This window comes from Taudactylus pleione, unplaced genomic scaffold, assembly GCF_031769625.1.
Source record: "Taudactylus pleione unplaced genomic scaffold, aTauple2 ptg000541l, whole genome shotgun sequence".
Classification (NCBI taxonomy): domain Eukaryota; kingdom Metazoa; phylum Chordata; class Amphibia; order Anura; family Myobatrachidae; genus Taudactylus; species Taudactylus pleione.
The window spans coordinates 2,498,520-2,515,000 of record NW_028284943.1 but is presented as its reverse complement, the minus strand read 5'-3'; the positions used below and the strand labels follow the sequence as shown (position 1 = coordinate 2,515,000).

Genomic DNA, 16,481 nt, shown 5'->3' with positions numbered 1-16,481 from the left:
TTTCCCGCAGTCCCGGCAGCCCAATCAGCCCCTGGTAATTACCCTCAAATTAAATCTGAAAGTCTGCAGTTAAATCACATCTTGTTTGTTTCATTTCAAAGCCATTGTGGTGGTGAATAGGAGGCCAAAATATGAAAATCCTGTCAATGTCCCAATATTTATGGACCTGACTGTATATATATACACACACACACACGTAAATATATATATATATATATATATATATATATATATATATATAGTCTAACAGAATGGCACTCCTAATCAAAAGCAAATACCGTGGTGCACAGCAATAAAAAGGTATGTAGAGCACAGAATCTGCGGCACTCAATCGGGTTTCCCAACGGTAATAACGATGAGACCATATTAATCTTTATATATATATATATATATACAAAGCAATAGAATGGCACTCCCACTATAAATGTAAATCAGTCCCGGGTGCCCTCCGCAGCATGCTGTGTCACAGCAGCAACATATACATACAATTTCAGCGGCACTCCGGTATAAAGATCACACAGGCACAGGACTTAGCTACATCAGCTAACTCCTGTGCCTGTGTGATCTTTATACCGGAGTGCCGCTGAAATTCTATGTATATATATATATATATATATACTGTACATACATATATATAAATCACAAATCAAACATTTCAGTATAATTATTAAAATATTTGCTCAGTGGCAGAGTGCACTCACAGTAGGAGCATACTTTTTCAGAGGCACTGTACAGAGACACTGACACCCCATCCTCGATTAGAAGCAGCAGTAGCCAGCATGCTATCCTTGATCCAAAGACAGCAGCTGAACAGTCCTATCACCATCTCCCGGGCTGCCTTCACGGAGCAGAGTGAGTCTGAGCTCTGCAGCTGTTGGCAGCGGTGGTGTAGTGGTGCGTGGCGTCACACAGTGACATTAAGATGCAGGGGGGCCACGATGTGTGTGGCGCAGGGAGGGCTTGTAAAGCCTTCTACTGAGTCGTCATATGTACAGAATTATGCCCGGGAATTTAAACCATGGCCCAGATCGGCTGGCAAGGAGAGGGCGTGCTGTTAAGAGTGGGCGTGGCGTCATATGGCCGAAGCTGGCAGGCTGGAAACAGTTTTCCTGACTGCAGCAGCACACAGCAGGATCTGTGGGCAGTGGGCTTATTTTGATATAGGGCCTAGAGCTGCAGCTCCACCCGCCCCATTGTTAATCCGGCCCTGGCGACACACACCTCCGTTTCGGGAAAAGGAGGCCATCACCGACCCTCGTGCCCACAAACGGCAGCAGAATGTCAATCACTGCCAGTCTTCGTGTGAGCACGGGAATCTGCATTCCGGCTCTTAGCTTTGTCAGTATAGTTGACGGTTGTGGAATTTTGTGGGTTGAATCCGTACTTTTTCCTAAAATTTGCATTTTACTTGTATTGTAGCTACACTATTTAAAGATAAATTATACTGGCCAGGAATGTCAAAAACTTTAGAAAATGTCACCCAACAGTGTTTCGTGTACCACCTCTTAAGCCAGTGTTACAGCGTGCGTCTCCTGCAGAATGTCCATGGGCTGCTTTACAAATTGATTTCATAGGACCACTACCAGCTGGCAGCCGCAATTGTCGGTATTATTTATTACCAGTTATTTATATAGCGCACACATATTCCGCAGAGCTTTACAGAGAATATTTGACCATTCACATCCGTCCCTACCCCAGTGGAGCTTACAATCTATATTCCCTACCACATGCACACACACTAGGGATAATTTTGTTGGGAGCCAATTAACAAACATATTGGGCGATCCTCACACACGGAGCGATCCGATGCCCGACCGCCCCATATGCTGGCCCCCCTCCCCCCGCCTAGCCAGCATGGGATCGTACATCGCTTCTCCAGATCTCTCATGCATGCAGGAAGATATGGAGGAGCGACGGACGACCCCACAGGAGCGTGCAGCGGACAATATCATGCCCACACATGGAACGATATAGCTGCGACATCGTTCCAATGTCGAATTGGCTGATATATCGCTCTGTGTATGGGGCCTTAAGAGACTGTATTGCTGACCATTTAAAGGGCTGGAGGTGAAAATGCTGCTAACGTAAGTAATGATCCTCGGAATGGCTACAATTGCAGTATTTGTGGCTAATGAAGCCTTAAGGTGCATACACACAGAATGATATCGTTTATCGTTCAATCGTTGAAAAAAATCGTTCACTTTCTGAGTTAAAACGATGAACGATTATTGTTCATGCACGTTCACGTTTGTAGTTCAGTCAAGACTGACCAACTCAACGATTTTCAGCAAGGGAATATGCAAAAATTGTTTGTAGTTCAAAAAAATCGTTCATTACATTTATAAAATGAACGATTTTAGTAAATGATTTTCGTTCATTTTTCCCTTGAACAAATGAACGAAAATCGTTTACTAAAATCGTTCATTTACTAAATCATTGCGTGTGTATGCAGCTTTAGAAGAATCTTGCAGGTCACTATGTCACAGTGGGCAATTTAGATAAACAGTGTTTTACAAGAAAAAAGGGAAATCTGTTATAATTGAACACAAATCCCCTGAGTGTAGGTCAAGGAATTTGTGTCATAAACCAAAAATTTTATTTTTGGTTTATGATTTATGCTGTCTACACCACTAAATAATATTTTAATTCTAAAGTTATCAGACTTTATTCGGTCTTATGTAATGTTTTGGGTAAATGTACTGTAGATTGAAAAATCCTAATTTTTTTTACTGTTCATAATCTGATCCATTATTTCTTGTCATCCTTGATTTCACAAACACTTTAACCAAATCCTCAGTTTAGCTAGGAGAAATTCTGGTTAGGCACTCGGTAGACTCTTCATCGTGTCCATAGGCAAACGCAGGGGGGGGGGGGTTCCGTCTGCCTGGAAACTCCCCTCCCCAGCCCACACCATTACCACAATAGAAATAGTAATATAATAGAATTTTACTAGTGCTGCATGTTCTTGGAATGGAGCCCACATATAAAATAAAAACATTCAGCTTAGGCAGGATGGACCTACTGTTGCATCTAATGGTTTACTGTGATCACTGGTCTTGTATATGCTAGAATTATGACACACCATACACTTTGTATGACACATTTTAAAGCTGGTTAAGTGCTAATTATGCCCTCTTCATGGACTGGCCACACTCACTCTAAAATCAGGCAGTTGGAAACCCCCCTCTAGAAATCCTGCGTTTGCCACTGCTGTCTAGCATGCTGCTTCTGATACTTCTCACCAGTGTACCAAGGGAAAATTGCACAGTTTTACATACTGCTGCTTCAGTCACGCCAAAGAGCCCCTCTTGGTGCACCAGGTCCCGGGCGTCTCGGCTGGGCTATATTTCGCTCAAAATGTTCATTCTATTCGCATAAAAAAAGCAACTGGAAGCAACAAAACTGCAATGCTAGTATACATAGACCACAAGAGTGAGTCCACATCTGTTTAAACTTTATACTTGTGAATCAGCCTTATTTGATAACTCATGAGCATGTTCATGTTCTCTCTTTTTCTTCATTTATATTGTCAGCAATTTTACACTATTGTACAGTCATTTGCATGATATGAAACATATCAGTTAGTGGTGAAATATAGTAGTGACCGTAAAAATATTGCTTAGTTTACCTGCTTAAATATAGCAACAACAATAGATAACACTATAGAAATATTAAAATGCACTGTACTTCCTCCATAAATGTACAGTTCGCAAGGAGGCTTACTACCTAGTATCAGCTGGCTTGGCTTGTTAAGGTGCGTATCCATTAGAAGATGCAGGGACTGGACTTCCGGTGGGCGGACCAGAAGACTCCCTACTCTGACCTCCATCCTCAACTTAAAGTGCTGTTTGGACTTGCCAGACATCCCAGTTTAAAGCCCAAGTTGGGAGGAAAAGATTAATAGGTCTCTTGCCCCTGTGAGATCATTTTACCCCCAGAATCTGGCCACAAGAAGTACTGGCCGCGTTGCTGTTCCTCCCCCCCAGGGCAGGATACCCGGAAGTGTCCCTGCCTCCCAGCTGTGGAGGAAACATTACCTGCTCTCCCGGCTGCATTCCTGTCGGGAGTGTGCATCAGACCGCCGGACCCAGAAGAGAAGTGGTGATGCCTGTCACCCCCGGTGTGGACGCTGCTGAAGATAGCCGCGTGTGTCTGCCTTCCAGCTGCTGAACGACGCAACACCCGCACTCCCTTCTGTGCCCCCGTCTGGAGAGTGCACCTGACCACCGGAGCCGGAGTAGCGGCGGTAGCGCCTGTCACCCCCGTGTGTGCGCCGCAGGGGATCACCGCGTCCCTCTGCCCTCTAGCTACAGACGACGCATCACCTTCACTCTCTGCTAGTCCCCCGTCGGGAGTGTACATCCGGCCGCCGGACCCAGAGATGAGCGGCAGCACATACTACTTACCTGGGTGTGCGCCGCTGAAGTTTTCTTTTTCTCTCTGCTGCATACCCTTCCCTGGGAGCAAGAGGTCAGCGCTACTTGGATCTCTCCCTCCTGGGTCTCCAGTCCCCTGATACAAGTAATTTGGAACACAAAGCTGCCCTCTGACCTCTGCAATACCTGCGGAACCGCCTGCATCCTGTTTAGACGGAGGCTATAATCACTTTTCTATTCTGCTTTCTCCTGTGCAGTGTGACAGTTGGACCCAGGTAAATTAATCACGGGTGCCTATGTCAACTAGTGACACTCCATAGACAGAGCTCCCGATCTGTGTGCCCCTCAGACAAAGGGCCTGATTCAGAGCAGGACCCTATTTGCGCTCGCTCGTTCAGGAAAAAGGGGTGGCTATTCAAATGAACCGTTCGTTCTTTGCGGTCTGTTCACGCCTCTAGGTCTGAACGAGCGAACAAAACATGCGGTCCCTTTTTATAAAACTACGCCCCCTGGCCGCTCGCATCCTATGTCAAGTCCGCTATTTATTAGATTAATCGAGTACATCGACCAGCGTATGAACTGCTCGCTATTCTTGTGGTTGGTTTTTCCTACCGCAATCTTGCGAGCAGTTCTGACTATAAAATAACCCAGTGACGTGGTCAATGACGCTGCTGTATTAATTGTGCACACCCTTAAAACGCCCGTTTTGACCTTTAAGCACGCCTGCGTTCGGATCTCCACTCCCCGTTTTCAAGCACCTTCCCCCGTTACCACCCACATACGCCTCCTCCTGTCACTCAAAATAGCAGGCATTCGCTATTTAGCGAACAAACGATTTTCGGCCGCACTGACTGGTTCGCGCATGCGTATTACGATCCGTACGCATGCGCAGTTGTGCAAACATCGCTCGGAACGAACGAGCAGCCGCTTACGAGCGGCTCTGAATCAGGCCCAAAGTCTGTATCCTTCCTCTGCAACAGTGTGGGACTCATAAGCTAAAATAAAGAATATCTTTTAAATATTATTTACCCTCTGGAGTCTCGGGTATACTGATGTGGCGGAGTTTGTGCTGCTAGCAGTGAGTTATTACATACCATACTTGTGACTTTCAGCACCTCACAGAATAAGTTCATCACTCTATTTGTTAGCTTACGCTACCCTCTAGTGGCGAACTTTCATATACACAGCCACATTTAATTTTCTATATTTCCATTTCTGTGTTTGAGAAATTTCTTCACAACAATTATGGAGCGATATGTTAAAAAGACACCTAAGCCTCCCAAGGGCTCACAGACAAACAAAAAAAAATTGCAATCCCTGTCTCAGAGGCGTCTCTATCACCATGTTCACCAGGAGAAGACTCCTCAGACGCATTATTTGACACCAACAAATACAGCCCACTCTCCATAGAAAAGGCAAAGGAAATGTCTGATATAATTTTGCCCCTTCTAGATATTAAATTGGCTCCACTCACAGAAGCTATTACTACAGCTACTGCACAGATATCTCAGCACACCAAACGCTTGACAGAAGCGGAAGATCGCATTTCAACTTTGGAAGACGATCTCCACGAAGTTAAATCTCTGTTACATTCTCAAGACACCACCATAGCGGCTTTAAACGACAAGGTTGAAGACCTAGAAAACCGTAACGGAGGTAACAATCTGCGTCTAATAGGTCTCCCTGAGTCAGTAAGACCTAAAGATCTTCACGCCATAGTCTCTAATTGGCTTCCTGTAACCCTGGGAATAATTTCTGGATCTTTAATAGTGGAAAGGGCGCACCGAGTAGGTCCAGATCGACAACAGACAAAGCAACGTCCACATCCAGTAATTTTCAAATTATTAAATTACCTTGATAAGGTGAAGATCCTGGAAGCATACCGCAAGCTCAACAACTTATCCTACGAAGGTTCTAAACTTCTCCTATTTCAAGACTTTTCCTTTCAGGTCTCCTCTAAAAGGCGGGAATTCTCACCAATCTGCAAGGACCTGTTCTCCAAAGGCATACGGTTTTCCTTACTCTATCCTGCTAAACTACGGATCATCCATAATGGTAAACCGTATTATCTGGACTCTCCATCTGCTGCACAGAACTTTCTAAAATCAATGGGATTGGCTTCCCCCCATGTCTCCATGGATGACAATGACTGATTCCATTATATCGACGCTGATAAGTATTGTGTTACTGTTTATAATGGCTGAGTGTCTTCATTTCTTTGCAATGCTGATTTTGCTAATATTATGTTGTTTTGGATTTATTGTCGATAATGTATGTTTTCAATATATAATGGGGAGCCTTTTTTTCTTCAGAGGTTCTTGTGGCTCCCATGCTGTTTTATTTGTTTTGGTTTTCTCTAACCTTGCTGAATTTTTATTCTTATTGCGACAATCTTTTGGGTTGTCATACTGGGTTCAGTTAAGTTTGTTAAAATTTGACAGATTGCTTTTCTACAATATATTTATTGTTATTGCAATTGTGGGGTATATACTAGATTTCATTCTATGCAAATGTTTATGGTCCCTATCATTGGGATTCCCCCGGCTTGCTCGTTGGGACGGGCTTGGGGATTTTCTTAGATGGTATCTTTTTGATGGTTTTCATGTTGTTGGTATAGATTAATGACTAATAGGTATAAACAGACACCTCAGGATACTATGATTAAACGTGATCTCACATTTATATCCTGGAATGTAGAAAGGTTAAATACTCCTATTAAACGTAAAAAAGTTTTATGCCACCTTAAGAAATACCGCCCTGATATAGTTTTCCTACAGGAAACTCACTGGCGATGCACTGACCCAAACGCCTTGAAGGATACATGGTTGAAGGAATATAGAAGTGCTTCATATACAACAAAAACCCGTGGGGTACTTGTTTTGTTCAATAAGTCTCTTAAATATACTATAAAAGACAAGAAAATAGACCCAGACGGTAGATATCTGTTATTAAAAGTTGTTATCGAGCACGAAACATACTTTAGCCTGTATATATGCCCCCACTGGGCCTAACGCAGAATTCTTTTCTACCCTATATGTAACTATACAAGCTTGGTCAGAAGGCACCTTAATAATGGGAGGTGATCTTAATGTAGTTCTAGACTCTTCGTTGGATGTCTCTGGTGGCCCTAGACATGAGGGATGGGCTTATTCTGCTCCCTCTACTATGGCATTGTTATTAGACTCCCTGGAGCTAGTTGATCCCTGGCGTTATCTTCACCCGATCTCTAGGGAATATACCTTTTTCTCCCACCCCCATAAAAGTTTTTCTAGATTAGATTATTGGCTGACATCTAATTCCGAACTACACAGAATATTGGATGCTTCCGTTGAGGATATACTTATCTCAGACCATGCCCCTATTAAATTAAGGATACAATTGGAATCTCCTATATTTCGTTCCCCAAATTGGCGGTTTCCTGATTATTTAGCCTCCTCGGAGGATTTTCAACAATATTTACAACAAACTTTCTTAAATTATGTATCTGACAACGCTGAGCATGTTGATAATATTAATCTTTTTTTGGCAGGCGTCGAAACCAGTTATGCGAGGTTATTTGATTTCCTATGTAGCATCAAAGAAAAGAGATATGCAGAATTTTTTTTCCCAAGCCGCTAATACAGTGTCTTCTAAATACTCTGCCTTATTATCAAACCCATCAGAAGCAAATAGAATATCATATAGAGATGCTAAAATCGTTTATGACTCCCTCTGTGAAGAACAAGCTCGAATGAATATCACTTATCATAGTAATAGATATTTTCGTTGGGGTAACTGCCCGGGTAAATTATTGGCACATTTGGTGAAAGCTGCAACTGCACCTAAGAATATTTAAACTATTCAATTGGATTCGGGTTCAATGGGTTCCACTCCAAACCAGATTAGTGAGGCTTTCCTTAAGTATTTTGAATCTTTCTATATGGAATCTCATGACCACCCTACACAAGGTATGGAATTTTTATATAAGGCTGATCTTCCAACTCTTACAGAGGAAGACAGAAACATTTTAATGGCTCCAATTACTGATTTAGAATTTACGTCACTCATAAAAGGTTTGCCTACAGGTAAAACGCCAGGTCCAGATGGTCTGTCAGCGGCCTATTATAAGTTATTATCCCCACATCTTGTCCCTCATCTTTTTGATCTATTTAACTCTATTTTACAAGGTAAACCAGCCCCCAAAAGATTTTAATACTGCCCGGATCATCCTATTGCCAAAGCAGGATAAGGACCCCACGCTAGTTACCACATACAGGCCGATTTCTCTTTTGAATCAGGATATGAAACTTCTTACAAAATTATTATCAATAAGACTGCAGATGATACTGCCTAAAATTCTACACCCCGCTCAAACCGGTTTTCTTAAAAATCGTCATTCAGTACATAATATAAAAACACTCCTTGAAGCCATGATAAAAATTCACCAGACTCGGGGTAAAGATAGTATAGTAGTCAGCTGTGACACAGATAAAGCCTTTGATCGAGTGTCATGGGCACATTTAAATAGAATTTTTTCTTACCAGGGATTCGGTTCAGAATTTACCCATATTTTTAATACTCTATATCATATGCCAACAGCTTTTCTAACTATAAATGCCCTAAATACAAGATTGTTTAAACTCTTTCGTGGTACTAGACAAGGTTGCCCGCTATCCCCACTTTTATTTAACTTGGCTCTGGATCTCCTTATCAGGCTTTTTTTTAAAGAAACTAGATGGCAAGGCATCATGTTGGCGCAAACAGAAATAAAATGTTCTGCATTTGCTGATGATTTGTTGTTATATTTAGCTGACCCAAAATTAGCAATGCCATACATGCTAGATTTGATGCTTTTGAATTAATTTCGGGATTCAAAATTAATTACACCAAAACTGCGGCCCTACCCTTTTTTCCTGAGGCCAAGTTGGGTTGGCAGGATTAATTTCCATTTAAATGGGCTAATGAGGTTGGCATCACTTATCTGGGTGTTAAAATTCCGACTCATCCTGCTAATCTATGTGACATCAACTATTCCCCTCTCCTGTCAAAGACTATTTTGGATTTTAATAAATGGTCTCATCTTCCCCTATCATATCTGGGTAGATGTCACCTATATAAGATGATGTTTCCCCAGATTTCTTTATGTGGCGCAGATGCTCCCAATAATTCCGTATAAAAGATTTCTGTCAGCTATGAACAAAGCACTGACAAAATTTATATAGGCAGGGAAACATCCAAGAATATCTTTATTCAAATTGCAGCAGAAAAAGGAGTTAGGAGGGGTTAATTTGCCTTGTTTTCGTAGGTATGCCCTGGCCGCAAATTACAGAGTGGCGCTGGATTGGATCGGGGGCTCTGATGTTTACATGCAGCGACATATTGAACACACTCCTCAAACATCTCTCCTTGCTTCACTTAAAGACAATACTTTGCTACAGTATATTCTACGTGTGTGGCGTGGAGACTGACGAGATCTAGTCTAAAAGTGCCCAAAACTACATCTATTTTTCTGCCATTATGGGGGAACCCATGTTTTCCAACTGGCCAGAACTCATCTATATTTAAAACATGGCATGATACGGGATTGTGTCATATTTATCAATTTTTGAATATTGAAGATTTAACTCCAAATACTAGATCGCAATTACAGGACAAATTTCCCTCCCTTTCTATTCCACTATTTCCATATTTACAGGCTGTCAGCTATGCGCAATCTTCCTTAAGAAATCATAATTTTAAGTTAGATCAGCTATGCTCTCTCGATAGGATAGTGTATTATAAGCCTAAAGACCCCCTCACCACTTCCACTATATATACGTATTCCCGCCCTGAACTTGATTTGGAAACTGGTTCGGTAGGTTTGTTGAAGTGGAGGGAGGTATTCCCTGATCTTACTATGGCAAACATGCTGTTAGCATATGTGAGACTCAATAAACTTTTAGTTTCAACGTCATACATGGAAATGCATATAAAGATATTGTACAGGGCATATTTCACCCCAAAACTAAAATTTGTTATAGGAGAAGCGCAGGATTCAAACTGCTACAAATGTAAAACCCCTGATGCAGATATTATGCATTGTTTGTGGTCTTGTTCTCAAGTCCAATCATTTTGGACATCTCTCCAAACTTACATTAATACTATATTGAAAATAGAGTTTGCGATAACTAAAGAATAGGTTTTTTGGGGTACATATCCAACATATATGGAATGTAGATTAACAAAAGGTAATCGTGTTATACTGATTAAATTGGCAGCTGCCGCAAAATAAACTATCCTATCACACTGGATCTCGTCGGAACCTTTCCCCATACATTTCACACCAAATTTTCCTTTTTAATTTTTATGGACTGGACCGAAACTTCTTTACACAAAGAGAAAATGACAGAAAGGTTTTTTGATGTTTAGCTCCCATATGTTCTCACACTTTCTGATGTTATAAGGGATGCATTAAGAAGATGTGTCGGTTTAACAACCTGGTACAATCGGGAAATATTGTCCACAGGTGTGCCATTTTGATAGTTTTAATAGACTTAAATGGGTATTATATGTTTTGTTCTGTATCTGATAGGATACAGGTATATATATCTTTTTGTTAGTGTCTCACTGTTCTAAAATTTGTTTTCTGCTACTGTATATCTAACATGTCTAGTTTACCTGACATTGTATTGTTTGTGTAGTATTTATGTAATGTACTATTTTATCAATCTGTCAATAAAAATTTGTTAAAAAAAAAAAAGATGCAGGGACTATGGCACTATTACGACATCGTAATCGTGCCGTTGTCTCCCTAGGGGTGAAGTGCATACACTGAACGTTCAGTGTATGCACATCAATCATCCCGAACATGGGCAACCAGGTGACGGTAGTCAGGGTGACCGTCATGTTCAGGCGATAATAGATTAACTGCTCGATTTGCATGTGATTACCGAGCGATTGCACGATTACGATGTCGTAATCGTGCTAACGCCCAGTTTAATCGCCTACTGGATACGCACCTTTAGACAGCAAGCCTCCTGAGTATTGCAAAAGGTAGGACAGTAATATAAATTTAACTTCCCTGCCCCCATACAGAGGAAACGGCACATGCGTGAGCTCTTAAGAATCATGTGCATATTTGAGTTGCATGCACACCTGCAATCAGATGATCACCCGCCCTCAGAGCAGATTTTCTTCCAAAGATCTGGATGAGGCCGCAGTGCCTGTGTCAGTGATAGAGTCACTGCAGTTGCACCCTCTCTTGAGTAAGAAAAAGATACCAAATGACCTAATAAAAGTCTGTTATCTAATTCTGCTTCAGTCCATCTTCAGATATAAATCCATGTTTAAAGAAAAATATTTCTGTCATAAGAAATGAGACTATTTGCCTCAAAATATTAAGTAAATAAATTGAATGTACTACAGGTACCTCCACAGTGGATTGGTAATCTGAGGAAGTTGCAAGACCATCTGTCTCATCCAAACAGGGCGAGTATAGAGACATTCAAATGCCCAGGGTGGTGTAGCTTGAAAAACTATGCTATTTAAATTATATTCTTCATGTTGGGCACTGAAATATAATTTGGAGGTGTAGAAATTTGCACAGTTGTCTATCAGATTCACTCTCAATAAGGATTATGGTAGGATAATAATCTGGACTAAAAAAATAATAATTATAAATGTAATAAAAACATTGAAACATTTGGGAGACAAGAGAACCTAGTGTAAACATGAATTATATATGCAAAACTGACTTGGTTACAATTACCTCTGGGCCTGATTCAGACCCGGTCGCAAGCACTGAGTGCTCGCAACCGGGTCGATGGTGGCCTAGAGCGCATGCACACGACGGAGCCAGCTCAGTCGTGCGTGAGACCTGGATAGCGACGGGCAATCCGTCGCTCCGGGTCTCGCACTAAAAGGGGGTGTGCTGTCGATGTTGAGTGACAGCACCTACCACAAGGCTCTCATCGCAAGCCCGATGGTCTTGACCATCATCCTGGCCGCTTGCATTAGCTGTGGGTGGGAACCCACAGCAATGCGAGCAGCCAGGAGGCCGCTCCATTAAAAAAAAAACGCCCTGATTCACAGAAAATGCTCTTTCAGAGCGTCCGGCTCTGAATCAGGGCCTCTGTTCATAGGGTATTAGCAAACAATTCTTACTAGAATTTTTAACTGCTCCAAATTAGATGGTGTAAAGCAATAGATGAAGATGGAGAATCACCTCAAATGCCAGCAAATAGTGTGCCTTTGCTCGCAAACTTATAAGAATCTTGCACCCTACAATCGGGCTCATTCTAGAGTCTTGGAGAAGTTTCCAATTTCGCAGGGATATTTCTTCACAAATATCTCTTTCACGTCCTATTACTCATAATACAAACATCAACCCTGGACACCCAGGGAATGTACCAAGATTACTCAGTATTGACAGCTATGAAACTTTCTAGAGAAATAACAGGAGGAGAGGGGATGGTAGACCTTGGTCTCTGGTGCCTAGCATTTTCCAAAATACCATCCCCAAATATAAGGGCTGTATTTAAGAATGAGTCATAAACCCTTTAGCACTTGTTTCCGACAATAAAAAGGGTTATGACACCAGTTCAATAGGGTGCCTTGAGACACTGTCAGGGGTGCCTCATGTTGGTGGTCCAGCACCAAATCAAATTATTTATGGTCAATGTAATGTAAATGTGGACAAACAGAAGCGCAAACCTGTCACCCACTACATAACTGACCCTAAGGATGACAGGTAAGCACAATTTACTTCACTTTACTACTTTATTAATTTTTTTCTGAATTTCTCAATAACAAACATTTGGCTTAAAGGTGCCATGAAAACATTGCAGATACGCTAGGGCGCCGCGATTCAAAAAAGTTTGGAAACCACTGGCAAAAGCAATATAGTATGCATTGCTATCAATGGGGATCCAGCAAAGCCTTCCAAGCAAGGTTGAAGCACCATATGCATGTGCAGATGGTTGTTGTGTGTATGTCAGTAACACGTCACCAGCATCGTTGGGCTGCTGGCAAAATAACAGAGTAAGGAATACACCAATGGACAGGCAAGTGATCGTAAATACTGGCAGAATGTTAGTATCATTGAACTAAACAAAACATTCCACCACCAACTAGTACTGATGTTAAATTGAGCCCTAAATCTCTCCTGAAATATTTAAATATTGCCTGCATCCCAGTCCATGGTAGCTACCCAAGTTTTCTGCTACATGGATTTGTCGGTTGGACTCAACATTTGAGGTACACTCATTTTTTCTGCATATGTATGACACTCATATCCCCCACTTTGTAAGTTATTATATTTCACAGGACATGGTTTCCATTCTCTAAACTTCCACTTTCCTGACCACACTCCTTTAACTCCCCTTTATATGCTATAGAGTCAGTTCACAGAAGTGTGAGGTCCCGTTGTAGCCTCATGCTATGTGTTTACATGATCATTACTGGCTGTTATAGTACATAGCACATCTATTGTTGCTGAGTGGTGTTAACAAAGCTGAGCACGGTGTATTGCTAGAAGCGTCCAACGGAGACACGTGGTGCGAGGCGCTGTGTGCCAGGGAGCCAAAGAAAAGACGTTTTCTGGACCTACAGGCTACATGCAACTATCTCACTGTGCGACTTCTTGAAAAAATAAATATATAAACAGTTGAATAATGTAATAAACTAGAAATTGGACACAACACACAAAGAAATAACAGGCTATAGAGTCGTAAATAAATGAATGTCTCTCGCAGTCGCCACCCGGCGCCTATCTCAGCCCCACCCCCCCTAGTGGAAAGAGAGATGGGCGGGAGTTTCATCTCGCGATACTATCACGAAACTCAGCAACAGGAGGATTGGCGGATGTGAGAGAAAAGCGCAAACTGGCCTATTCCCGCTCACTCCGCCCAGCCGCTGTCATCCTGGCTGTTTATTGGATGATAAGCTGTCCATCTAACCTCTCACGTACGATGCGGCGCTGGCATTGGCTGAGCCGCTGTCGCACGTAGGCGGACGCTAGGTCGCACAGTCGCGGCAGTAGTCGATCCTCTGGATCCCAGGAAGGAAAATGGCGTACACCCAGGGAACAAAGAAGAAAGTGTGCTACTACTATGATGGTAAGAGGGAGTACCGGGGGGAAATGGCGCATGTGGGGGGGACAAGTCAGAGGATGGTGCTGGGGCAACTAGTCCGGAAGATGAGGAGCAAGAGTCTATGTGGGCGGGGGAGAGACCGGGCTGCACTGGCAGGATGTGTGGGGTTACAGTTCCCCAGAAATATAAATATATAGTCTCCGTGGGGCTGTATAAATGGGGCTGCAGATCACACTGTGGCAATATGAGGCCGCCGTGCTGTCGGTGTCTGTACGGTGGGCCTGCCCGCACCTTGTACACCGTGCTGCCCTCAGATGTCCCATCACACCTGCGTGTGTGCGGCCCCGCATTGCACATTGTCTGTGGGCCAAAGCTCGCCTTGTGTAGTGCTCCCGTGTTAGGACTGCCATCTCATGCCTCTACTTACCGTGGGAAAAATGCATTCACCCAGGCTGCTTCCAGTGCTGAGGTTCCTAATTCGGAGGCCACAATATGTAAAGTTGGGGGGGGGGGGTTAGCAGGTAGATTATCCCTGAAACATCTGCACCACTGAGCTGTCCTTATTATTAATATATATTGGATTTTTTTTCTTTCACACACACAGGAATGTTAAATAGTTATATCTATTTTGGATTGCACTTCTATGGGCATTTTCAATTAGCTCATACCGTAAGCCTGTGGCTAATGTGCATTAACTCTTACTGTAGCTCCTGGGTTTAGTGCCCTGGGCTATGGAATTACATGCGTGGTAAGCACCACAGGATGCACTTAATACAGAGTTCTTAGCTGCTCCTGAGGTTGTGACAAAATCTGCATTTAGTGCACTATCTGGGCTTACCGCATGGGGTAACAGCAGTAATTGGATAGCTCAGAGCAGAGCTGCAGCCTCACTGTAAGCCCCGCAGCTAATTGAATCTGCCCCTTAATATTCTAGAAATACAATGAAACTGATTTATAAATAGGCTGGTATCGTTTTTATTAAAGCATTACCATTGTTTCTAGTTTTAAAAAAACCAGGTACCCACAGCACTGTTAGCATTTATAATGCAAGGAACAGTGGGGCAGATGTATGAAGCTGTGGAAAGTGATAAAGTGTAGTGTGATAAATGACCAACCAATCCGCTCCCACCTCTCATTTTTCAAACACAGCCTGTAACATGACAGTTGTGAGCTGATTGGTTGGTCGTTTATCACTCTGCACTTTATCACTTTCCATAGCTTCATACATCTGCCCCAATATGTTTAACTTGCCTTTGTTATTAACATTTGGAGGTTACAGTAGGCTTCTCCAATTATTTAACTTTCTGTAGACTCATTGGGGGGCAATTCAATTGAGTGCGATGTGAATAGTGTCGGGAAGGGGTCCCCGGAGCTATTCAATTGACTGCGCTGTTAGCCCGACTAAAGGATTTAATTTCTCACCCTCCTATGGGTGCGAGAGAAGAAATCCGACTGAAGTGCCGGCTGCGATGCTGTTTTTCAGCTTAGCACAGCGCTAACACCATCGTGGCCGACGCTTAAGCATCTGGAATAAGGTGCATTGACCGGCATCTCCTGACTAAGTGCCAGGCGTTGGGGAAACAATTGAATAGCTCCAGAAACACCTTCCTGGCACTATTTACATCGCATTCAATTGAATTGCCCCAATTGAATAGATCATAGCCGGGTCATTTCTGGTAATTAAATCTCTTACGTGAGACCTTGGTGACAAATCAGTTGTTCACGCCGGATGTTGTCCGTGCTGGGTGCCTAACGGAGCAATTCAATTGTTGCTCCATTTGGACGTGAATAGGCACCAGCATTTCTGCTTGCCCCCTGCTGAGGAGGCAGGCAGAAATGTACTAAGTATGTGGTTTGCCATTTGGGCACCCTAACCAGGACTTTAGACTAGTTTAGCCGTTTTACTTGGTTAAACCACGGACTAGCTGGACGCGTTAAGTACTATAATTTATGGGCGCCTTAAAAAAAATTGAATTGCAACATTGGACGTCCATTAATTAGCATACCTTTAAAAAAAAAACAATTGACTTAATTTACTAATTTTGCTAGACGCACC

The 16,481-nt window shown here is 42.6% G+C and overlaps 1 protein-coding gene across 2 annotated transcripts in view; it reads left to right on the top strand.

Annotated features, from left to right (window-relative positions):
* The first annotated feature begins 14,223 nt into the window (after positions 1–14,223).
* HDAC1 (histone deacetylase 1) overlaps positions 14,224–16,481 on the top strand; it is a 37,717-nt gene continuing 35,459 nt past the window's right edge. Inside the window, exon 1 of one of the 2 annotated variants that reach the window (XM_088451222.1) lies at positions 14,224–14,449. In XM_088451222.1, the coding sequence (XP_088307348.1) occupies positions 14,401–14,449 (49 nt within the window). In that variant the 5' untranslated portion in view covers positions 14,224–14,400. The remainder of the gene's footprint in view (positions 14,450–16,481) is intronic. The other variant, XM_088451221.1, reaches the window with a different exon arrangement.